This window comes from Primulina huaijiensis, chromosome 8, assembly GCF_012295235.1.
Source record: "Primulina huaijiensis isolate GDHJ02 chromosome 8, ASM1229523v2, whole genome shotgun sequence".
Lineage (NCBI taxonomy): Eukaryota > Viridiplantae > Streptophyta > Magnoliopsida > Lamiales > Gesneriaceae > Primulina > Primulina huaijiensis.
This window is the reverse complement of record NC_133313.1, coordinates 12,197,971-12,209,490: the sequence shown is the minus strand read 5'-3', so window position 1 is coordinate 12,209,490 and position 11,520 is coordinate 12,197,971. Positions and strand designations below refer to the sequence as shown.

The 11,520-nt window shown below is 40.9% G+C and overlaps 1 protein-coding gene across 1 annotated transcript; it reads right to left on the bottom strand.

The window, feature by feature from the left end:
- Positions 1 to 946: 946 nt before the first annotated feature.
- On the bottom strand, positions 947 to 2,584 carry LOC140982068 (uncharacterized). The gene is made up of 3 exons (XM_073448481.1): positions 2,219 to 2,584; positions 1,646 to 2,174; positions 947 to 1,566 (listed from the first exon to the last, which is right to left on the bottom strand). The coding sequence occupies exons 1-3, from the start codon at positions 2,582 to 2,584 to the stop codon at positions 947 to 949; spliced, it is 1,515 nt and encodes a 504-aa protein (XP_073304582.1).
- Positions 2,585 to 11,520: the final 8,936 nt, after the last annotated feature.

The window sequence follows — 11,520 nt, the reverse complement described above, 5'->3', positions numbered from 1 at the left end:
GCCTTAGCAGAAAAATAAAAATCCAACACCTCCACCCTCTAACTCCTCTGCTAGGTAATACCTTAGCAGGAAAATAAAAATTCAACACCCTCCCCTCTGACTCCTCTGCTAGGTAATACCTTAGCAGGAAAATAAAAATTCAACACCCCCACCATCTAACTCCTCTGCTAGGCGATGCCTTAGCAGAAAAATAAAAATTCAAAACCTCCACCCTCTAATTCCTCTGCTAGGTAATACCTTAGCAGGAAAATAAAAATTCAAAACCCTCCCCTCTGACTCCTCTGCTAGGTAATACCTTAGCAGGAAAATAAAAATCCAACACCCCCACCCTCTAACTCCTCTGCCAGGTGATACCTTAGCAGGATAATAAAAATCCAACACCCCCACCCTCTAACTCCTCTGCTAGAGGATACCTTAGCAGAAAAATAAAATTCCTACACCCCCACCCTCTAATTCCTCTGTTAGGCGATGCCTTAGCAGGAAAATAAAAATCCAACACCTCCACCTCTAACTCCTCTGCTAGGCCATGCCTTAGCAGGAAAATAAAAATCCAACACCCTCACCCTCTAACTTCTCTGCTAGGGGATCCCTTAGCAGGAAAATAAAAATCCAACACCCCCACCCTCTAACTCCTCTGCTAGGCGATGTCTTAGTAAAAAATTTATTTTTCTCCTGCACTCTGCTCCTCTACTAGGCGATGCCTTTGTAGGAAAATTTAATTTTTCTCCTCTACTCTGCTCCTCTACTAGGCGATGCCTTAGTAGGAAAATTTAATTATTCTCCTCCACTATGCTTCTCTACTAGGCGATGCCTTAGTAGGAAAATGAAATTTTTCTCACCCTCACAATGCAACGACATTCTTGAATTGGAAAGAAGAACTGGATTTTATTGAATTCCAATGGATTACATAGGAAAATTCAGAAAATAAAATACATCAGCGATAGAATCAAGAATAATACTTCCTAAGGTGATAAGCATTCCAAGGCCTCTTCAAAGCCTTGCCTTGCGCATGTCCCAAAGATAGAGGAAGGGTGTCCACCACGGCAAAAGTTGTCATCTTCGTTACCCGCCGAGGCCCATGTTCCAAAGATAGAGGAAGGACAATTTGACCCAGCGGCGGGATGGCATGTCCTGCAAACCCATATAGAGGAGTAGAGATCGGCTCGAACTCAAATCCCTCCACTTTCATCTGATCCAGAGTGCTCTTGAACAAGATATTCACCGAGCTTCCATTATCAATAAAGATTCGTGCCACATCGTAATTGGCAACGGTGGCCGTCACCACCAAGGCATCGTTATGTGGAGCCACAACACCCCGGAGGTCTTCCGTCCCAAAACTGATGACCGGATCCTGGGGTAAGTCTGCACCCCTAGATATTTCAAAGTTCTCTAACCTCCTCCCATGCGCTTTCCGAGCTTGTCCGGAATCTCCATCAGTAGCACCCCCCGGAATCCTCATTCGTTCCCCTCCTCGGTTCAACATGCTCCCGAGGGACATCCTGACCTCGACCTTCTCCCCTCGGCTCTTTGACCATCTGATTTTTCCACGGAGGGCCTCGACCTCGCCTAGAAGACGGGCGAGATCTCAGCTCACTCCCGGATGAGGATCCTTCTTGTCTCCCCCACGGCGGAGGCCGAGCACTACTCTCAACCCTCTGCGACTTCCCCTCCCTCTCCCCTGACTCCCTCACCTCCATCACCTTATCCCGACTTCTATTCAGAGGAACATGTGATGAGAATTGTCCTCTACCTCTGGCTCTGTCCTCCTCCCTTTCACCTGCACCTCTCTTCCTACCACATCTCACCGCTCCCTCAGCTCTACTTCCTCCGGGCCGATTCTCCATCCTTTTGTATCGTTGGGCATCTTCCATGTTTACATACTTTTCAGCTCGAGCCAACAGATCATCATAGCTCGACGCAGGCTTCTTGACCAGCGACTTAAAAAACTCCCCTTCCCTTAGTCCTTGTGTAAAGGCACTTATCATGATGTCGGGGGCAGCTGCTGGTATTTCCAACGCTGCACTGTTGAAGCGCTGGACAAACTCCCGTAAAGTTTCAGCCTCTTGCTGCTTCATCACAAACAAACTCAGATAGTTTTTCTGGTGCCTCTTGCTGCTTGCAAATCGGTGCAAGAAAGCTGCAGAGAAATCCTCGAAAGACTGTATTGATTTGGGCTGCAGGGTATTAAACCATTGCTGGTCTGACCTCACCAACGTACCCAGAAACACCCTGCACCTGACTCCGTCTGAATACTGGTGCAACAGAGCCGCATTCTCAATCTCCCTAGGTGTTCTTCAGGGTCCGCATGTCCGTCATACTCTCCAACGTTTGACTGTCGGAAATTCGGAGGAAGCCCTTCTTCCAAAATGGCTAGTGAAAAAGGACTTCCTCTCTTGGGTACCGGCGCCCTGCTTACTACCTGCTGCCTCAACATCCGTATCTCCTTCCACGTCTCTCCCATCTCACTAATCTCCCCACTTTTGAGGGTCTCTTTAACTCTGCTCTTGTGGGCTTCAACATTTTCTTCTCGCTCCGGATGAGTAGCTTGTTCCCCTGCACACATAGACTCTTGGTTCCTCCTCATGGCCTCATCTACTGTCCGGGTGATAAATTGGACCAACTGTTCTAGAGTCAAGTTCCCCACATTCTCATTGGGACGGGTTTGCTCTATCCTTGCCTAGTGAAGGGGCTGTTCGGTTCTTGTCTCTTGACGAGGTTGTTCCTGTCTCGTCTCAAGACGCGGTTGTTCATGTCTTGTCTCAACATGAGATTGTTCGTGTCCCCTCTTAGGACGCGATGATGCTGAGGTAGCTCTTCTACTTCCTTTCTTGCCTACCATCTCTACGTCTCAACTCAAGTGTTCCCACGGACGGCGCCAAGTGATACTCACGGGAAATTTCGGGTCCGATCCTAACGAGCGTCACTAGTTCAGACGTGGGCTTTAAGAATACCCTGAGCCTGAAATCAAGAATAAGACCGTTAGAAGGGGGCCAGGAGGGTGTCCTGGCGTAGCCCCTCCGACGCTCAAGTCAGAGACTTAGGATATATGGGGGGGAGCAGCTAAGGGTGCTGCTGAAAACAATATAGTGAATGAAGAATCATACGCTCAAACCTGGTATTTATAGGAGAATACCTGGGCTGCTCATTGGCCCTAGAGATGGGTCGGGAGTTCGGGCCTGATCTTGATGGTTTCATTTCTGGGATATCAGTACCTAAAAAAAAATTTTTCGGGAGGGTTTTTGGGCTTAATAGGATTATTTTATTGCTTAATGGGCAAAAAATTCCTTTTAAACCATTAATTTTAATTAAGGGCCCATTAGTGTATAATTATATTAACTTAACCATATTAATCAAACCCTAAACCCACCCCTCCCAACTCACAGCAGCCCTCTCCCATTTCTGCAGTAACTTTCTGAAATTTCCAGCAAGGTTTCTCTCTATTTCCTCAAGCTTATTCCAAAGGATTTCTTCCCCCGCCCCTCTGGTGCACGTTCTACACATAAATCTTTGAGTTTTCGAGCGTTTAAACGAAAAGGCACGTCATGTATCTCTTTTTCTCATCATTTACACCATATATATGCTGATGTATATGTACTTTCATGTAAAACTCATAGATTTATCGTGTAGCTTCTTTTGTGCAAAGCTTTGACATGAAATACGTATTGTTTCAGTCATAACTCATGTTTTTCTTGCATTGTTGTGTAAGGGGCTGTCGATCTACGCTGCTAGGGGCCTGGACACGTCCATGATGGATGGACCTAGGTGCTGGAGTCGAAGCTTGGGTGGTTTAGGTGAGGATGCCTGAGGGCCGATCGGTGCTAGGGTCGTTTGAGTTTGGTATCAGATCGAGTAAGGGGCGAGGTGCAGCAGGGCATGGCTCGTTCCAGGTTCTAGTTAAGGACGTGATTGGTCTGCGACGAGGCCTCGGGGCGGTCTATGGTCGGCTGGTAGCGTGACCATATTTTCATCCTTGTAAATAGATCAAGATTTAGATTTATATCCTCAATTTATTTTATTCTTTCTTCGCTTTCTTTCAGAGAATAAAATCTACTACTCGTATTTGTTACCGGACGATTAACCAATTCCTTAAAATGGGAAAGGCTACGTTTGTGGCTAGGTTCGATTGTTTCTCGGTGAAACTAGGGACTCACGTGCAAGGGGCTGTGGTCTTGGGATTTGGTCGGTCTAGGAGGGTCCTAAGGTAGGCTAGGAAGGTTTGGTTCAAGACTGGTCCGAGTCGGTAGGGCCTAAGATCGAATAATTGTGAGCTTGGTGCGTTAGGGTTCGAGTATGCATGCGCTCGAAATTTCCAGCAACCTTTGGGTGTGGTTTCTAGGTCCTAAGTGGTCTGAAATAAGTGGGTTAGAGGCTGGTCATGTAGGTTCGAGTCATGGCTCGAGTTGGGAAAAATTTGGTGAAGTTTCGGGTTGATTCGGGTTAAAACCGGGACCCAGGTCCAAGTTTTAAAACGAATCGTTTAAGTTTTGAAACGAGCTCGAGTTTACGTCCAAGAAATATTTTTAAATATGTTTTAGAATGTTTTAAGGAGTTTGGAAAGTTTCGGGTCGAAATTTAGATGTCCAGGGGTAAAATGGTCATTTTGGGTTTCCAGGGGCAAAATGATCATTTTGCACTCGAGTAGAGATTTTAGTCCTGGCAGCGCCCTAAACACGATTTTACACGTTTTTAAATGTTCATGTATCATGTGTGTGGTTTTTTATGAAATTATGAAAATACGTTGCATGCTTGATTTTAAAGAAAATTTACGTATATGCATGATTTTGATAAGTGATGAAAATGATTTTGCTTTTTTGAAGGTTGGGAGCTAGTTGTGACTGAAGATATATGCATACGATGATGATAAGGCCTAGGCTCAGCAGATGGGTAATAATGTCGCAGATGTCCGACAGCCACCGGGTACCACGGTTATACGCAGATGAATCCATCAAATAAGCTGATACGATTAGAGCTGATACGAAGGTCACAACTAATGAAATGAATTCAATTAAAGTAAATGTATTAGTATATGATGATATGATGAGCTGTTTTGACACGCATGCTTTTACGATATGGTTACGTCATGCTTTTAAGTTCATGAAATGTATGTTGATTACAGTACTTTTCACTGTTGCATGTTATGTATATGTACTTTCTATTAACATTACATGTGTGTTGAGTCTTTAGACTCACTAGATGTGAATGATGCAGGTGAGTATGTTGATAGGGGATTGGAGGTGATGATGACTGACGGACGGAGCTGGTGGCGCACGTTAACCCAAGGACCTTGTATTCTTCCGCAAATATATGATTTTATTGGAACACATTTAAACAACTTTTTAAATGGTTGATGATTTGATTTTGTTGAGGGTTTTGACAGGTTTTAATATGATTGACGTCTTATATTTTTAAACGGAAATTATTTAGGTTGGTTGCTCTTTTCATAATTTTAACTATAGTTATTTTATTCAGAAGTGGGTTGATTTTACGAAATATTATTTCGAATTTTATGTATTTATGTAGGCATGGTTTCGGCCATTGCATTAAAAAAAATGTTCAGTAGAATTTTAAAACGAGTAGACGTTTCAGTTGGTATCTGTAACGTCCCGAAAATTTAAAGGTCTACGCGAACCACATGCATATAATTATTAAATTCTCCTGTATTTTAATTAAATATTTTAATTACATAAATTAATTATGTTGTGAATATTTACATGTTTAAAATATATTTTTCTACATGGTTGCATTAAAATGTATTTTTAAAGGTTATTCGAGTTGCGATCGAGGAACAGAGACCGATGGCTGAAAAAATAGAAAATGTTTTTATTAAATAATTATTTTAAATTATTTAAAATATGGGTGATGTTTTTTCTTATTTTTGAAAATATGGGGTTTTGAGGTGATTTTATACGCCGGGACGTATTTTTTATCGGTGTTGGTTTTTCAACAAAAATACAAACTTTTTGGCAACCCGACTAATAAATTCACAAAGTTTATTAATCAAAATTATTTTTAATGTTTTAATTAAGAAATAATGTGTCTAATTAACCTACCTAATGGGCCTAAGTTTAATTAATGATTAATTAGCTATATAATATTCTAAACCCCACCCAAAACCCATAAAAATCCTTCGCCCACTTCCCCAATTACCCCAAACTCTTCTCTCAAACACAAGTCACGGCACACACATATTTTATGAAGGGAAAAACATCAAGTTGCTAGAGTTTTTCAAGCCGTCGTTCCCGGTCGTCGTTCTGCAATCGTCACTTCGTTTTCTTGCGTTTAAAATGCAAAGTCATGCCATAATTTTCCTTTTACACATCCACCACATCATAGTATTTATTTAAATGTGTTTTGCATGAAAAAAAAGTTGCATCATGTTATATTTTCGGAATTTCATCATAGGTGATTTTTAAGGCTTGTGTTTTCATCCAAAAAACTTTTTTAATATGTGTTAAGGGGCTGCCATGGCTAGGGTATTGATCAAGGACGTTTTTCACAAGTTTTAGGGTCCTAATAACACACCCAAACACACTGCATCATGATAGAAAACAAGGCTAGAATTCCTGGGCAATAATTCAGAAGAAGGGCCGAGAGTTATTAAAAACAAAAAAAAAAGTGTGTATGCTGGTTGTTGTTCAAGGGGCTCGAGAGTTTTGCATGGGGCTTGGGGGCTGGTCATGGCTTGTTGGGGGCTTGGCCAGGGTCAGGTTCGAAGGCTAGGTTGTGTCCTAGGGTGGCTAGGGCTGGCGCTAGGTGGGCTGGAAGAGTCCTAGCGTGAGGGGAGTCTTCACGCGTGTTTCTGGTGTGGCCGAGAGTTCCAGGGGCTGTGGCTCGGTTAGGGGCTGGCTATGGGGTTCATCAGGGTCCTAGGGAGATGGGTAAGGTTCGGGCCACGGGCTGGGGTGGCTTGGGCCACTGCTGGCTAGACATAAACGTAAGAAGCGCGAGGAAGCTCCATGGTGCGCAGGTTGTGGTGCTGGCTTCATGTGGTTCGCACGTGAGTTCCAGGGGCTGGGGTCATCTGGGCTTGGTCTGGACGTGGTCCAGGGATGGTGAGGGTCGTATGAGCACGGTGGTTGCTCAGCTGGTGGAGTCCTAGGCTAACTAGGAGTCCTAGAGCAACTATGAAACTCACGCACACACAGCACATGCAATGGGGTCAGTTTCCAGGAAGTGTTCGAGAGGGCCAGGGCTGTTTTTTCAAGCTGGACTTGGTCAGGAGGGTCCCTAGGTGGGTTTTCTAGGTTTTGGCTCAAGGTGGCTCGGGCGTGGCTCAAGTAAATTGGGAGATGGCTCGGAGGGTTCGATAATTTGTCAAAAACAAGATTTTAATAACTAAAATTGAATCCATGGGTCCACGGGGGTGGCTCATGACATGGAAGGGTAGAATAAATCTTAGAAATGTTATGTTTAAAATTTGGGATCAAAATAATGAGTTTTGGATTTATTCGGGATTTAATTGCCGTACGAAACGCTAATTAACGAATTAATTGAAACGCCTAGTTTTAAGCTTTATAAAATTATGAAAAATTCTATTTAAGCTTAAATAATTATTAAAAGTCTAAGTTCTTAATTTGGGAATTTTATATTAAGTTTGGGTTTAATTCGGGATTAAAATGCAGTAATACGTTTTATTTAAAGAATAAATTAAAAGTCATCGAATTAAGCTAAATAAAAATATGAGAAAATTCATGTAAGCTTAAATAATTATTTGGGACATGTTAAAGTCAATGAAATTAAGAGAATGGCAAAAACGGGAAATTTTACGTCCAGGGGTAAAACGGTCTTTTTACACCTAAAAAGTAGTAAACGTCATGGAAGTGCCCTGAATGCTGTTTTATGTGCTAATATTATTATTTTATATAGTTATGGATGTTTATGGAATTTTATATGTTAAAATGATATTTTAAACGTTTATATTATATGTTAAAAGGATATTTTAAATGTTTAGGGAATTTTATATGTTTATGATTTAATATGTCAAAATGTTATGTTAAATGTTTTGAGGTTAAAATGATTATTTTTAAATGTTTATGAAATGTTTATGATTAAATTATGATTTTTAGATGTCTATGGGATTTTCATGATTTAAGAAAGACATTTAAAAGACATGTTGCATGCTTGGTTTCAAAAGCAAAATTATACGTTATGTATGATTTTTATAAAGTGATGGAAATGTAAAACGTTGAAAGAAGTGAAGTAATTGTGACTATAATGATGTTATGTGGAGATATTGTGAGGGTTAGGGTCCCAGTGAGAGCCCGACGATCGTTTTTCCCGTGACACCATTGAGGATATGAGGTTTGAGGTAAGAATGAAAATATCGTGAGGGGAGAGGCCCCAGAGGGAGCCCATTTATGGGAGAAGGCCCCAGAGGGAGCCCCGACGATCGTATTTCTATTCGATGAGGATAGGCTAAGGCCCAGTTGACCGGTGAGAGTGTCGCGGGTGTCCCCGCCGCCCAGTATTGTGGTTACATGTAGATGGATCCATCGACTTTTGAGGTTTGAGGAAAGTCACAATTAACGATCTAAATTCAACAAAGGAAAAGGAAAAGGAAAATGAAAAATGTTTATGATCATGTTTAAAGGTTTTATGTTATGTCATGTTGAGGAAAAAGGGAAAAGTTAAGGTATATGTTTGCTTGTCATGAAAATGTTTATGTTTAAAGTTGATGCATCATTATGAAATTATTTTATTTAAAGTTCATGCATCATAAAAAAATTTACGAAAATGTTCATTTTTAAAGTTTATGCATCCTAATGAAAACGATATTTTATGTACAAGTATTTTTCACTGTTGCTTGTGGTTTTATACGTATTACTTGTTATCAAGAATATGATGTGTAAGGCCCAAAATTTAGACAACGTTATCCAACCGCATGCGAATCTAAGAAATTTGAAAATGAGTAATTAATTATTTTAATTGTTTAATTAACTATGTGATATTCATGCTTACATGTTAATTATGATTTTCTTATCATTATGCATAAAACTGTATTTTCAAGGAATATTCAAGTGACGATCGAGGAACGGGGACCGAGGGCGGAAAATGTAAAATGTTTTATTAAATAACGATTATTTTTAATTAATTAAAATATGGTCGATGTTTTTGTACTTTTCAAAATAAAGGGTTTTAAAGTGATTTTATACGCCGGGACGTAAATTTTATCGGTGTTGCTTTTTCAACTAAAATACGAGCTTTTTGGCAACTTGTCTAATAAATTCACATATTTATTTAAAAGAAAAACTTTGCTTTTATTTCATTTAAATCCTAATTAAGCTAATGGGCCTAATTAGATGGCTTAATAGGCCTAATAAGCCTTGAAGGTGATAATCTAGTATTTAATGTATTAATTAAATCAAAACCTTATTCTACTTGATGAAACTAATCGGCCACCATCTCTCAAAAATCTGAAACTCTCCACTACCCACACACACAACCTCACGGCACTTCACACCATTTGGAGAGGGTTTCGAAAGGGCAAGCAAGATCAAGCTATCGTCGCGTCCCGTTCTTCGTCGTCAACGTATATTCGTGCGTATATAACGCAAAGACACGCCTTAATCTTCTTTTTCTCATCCATCATATCGTATTTTGGTTTGAATTAGTGTATGCATGAAGATCATGAAATTTTATTTAGAATTTTCGAAATTCTCATGTACATGCTTGAACTTCTGATTTTGTTTGCACTAAATACATGCTTGAACGTAAATAGGGGGCTGCCATGGTCTTAAGTACGAACTAGGGGTGTCTAAGCATGTCTTAAGGTCCCAACATACTCACCATAATCACCAAAGTTAAAGCAAGAACAAGCAGAAACCGTGGCACTCAAGCGAAGCCGGTTTGCTGTTAACATGTTGGGGTGATCGGGTTCCTGGGTTAAGGGTTGGTTCGGTCCTGGCTTGGGCTAGGGCTCGGCCAAGGACATTCATGGGCAGGGGGGAGAGTCCTAGCCAGGCTAGGACTCACGATAAAGGCTGGGGAAGAGTCCTAGCTGGGCTAGGACTCTACCCGAGAGCACATCAGAAAGTGTGCAGGGTTCGTAAGGCTTCAAGGGTCCAGGGGCTCGATGCGTGGGGCACGGGCTGGGTAGGAGTGGCTCACTAGGGTCCTAAGAAGGTGAACAATGAGTTAGTTCCAGGGCTGGGACGTCGGCTTAGGGTCTAGACACCAAAAACGTAGAGTCCATGTGGTGTACACCTCTCGGCCAACATAGGGTTAATTAGGAGCTTCTCGTTTGCATGGTTTGGGGTGGTGTCTTGGTGAACCTAGGGTCCCGTAAGCTAATTTGGGATGTTGGTCAAGTTTTGGACCAACATGGTTTGGGGGTAACTCGTAAAAATCGGAAGTTGGCTCGGGGTCGAAGTTTAGGTGTCAAAATAGGGTTTCAAACGAAGGAAAAATTGGAAAACGGCTCACGGGGGTCGAGTCATGGTCCATAAGGGCTAAATTAATATAAAAAGACTAAATTATGAACTTAGGAATTTTATATTAAAGTTTGGGATTTTTCGAGATTAAAACACCGTCAAAACAATTAATTAAAGATAAATGAAAAAGTCAAATATTTAAGCTAAATAAAATTGTGGGAAAATTCATGTAAGCTTAAATAATTATTTGGTACATGTTAGAGTCATGAAATCAAGAAAAATGTCAAAAATGTAAAATGTCGAGTCCAGGGGTAAAACGGTCTTTTTGCACCGGGAAATTAGTAAAGGTCATGACAGTGCCCTAAATGCTGTTTTTATGTCAAATATGATATTTTTAAATGTTTATGAAATGTTCATGATTAATTTATGATTTTTAAATCTCTAAAGGATTTTTATGATTTAAGGTTGACATTTAAAAGATAGGTTGCATGCTTGGTTTCAAAAATGAAAAATGTAAATGTTATTCATGATTTTTCTAAAGTGATGTGAATGAAAAATTTTGAAGGATGTGAAGTGATTGTGACTAATTCGTTAATAATGGCGATGTCGTGAGGGTGATGGTCCCAGTGGAAGCCCGACGATCGTGTTTCCATTATTGCGAATATGAGTTTATGAGGTTTGAGGAAGAATGGGGATATCGTGAGGGGAGAAGGCCCCAGAGGGAGCCCATTTATGGGAGAAGGCCCCAGAGAGAGCCCCGACGATCGTATTTCTATTCGATCATGTTAGGCCAAGGCTCAGTTGACCGGTGAGAGTGTCGCTGATGTCCCCGCCGCCCAGTACTGTGGTTATATTTAGATGGATCCATCGATCATGTCATGTGAGAAAAGTCACAATTAACGATCTGAATTCAACAAAGGAAAAAGGAAAAGGTTTATGTTCATGTTAAAATGTTTTTATGTCATGTTAAGGATAAAGGAAAAAGTTTAAAGATTATGTTTGCATGTCATGAAATGTATTTTACGTAAAAGTATTTTTCACTGTTGCATGTGATTTTATATGTATTATTTGCTATCAAGATTATGGTGTGTTGAGTCTTTAGACTCACTAGGTGTGATGGATGCAGGTGGGTATGAGGGAGGTCTCGACG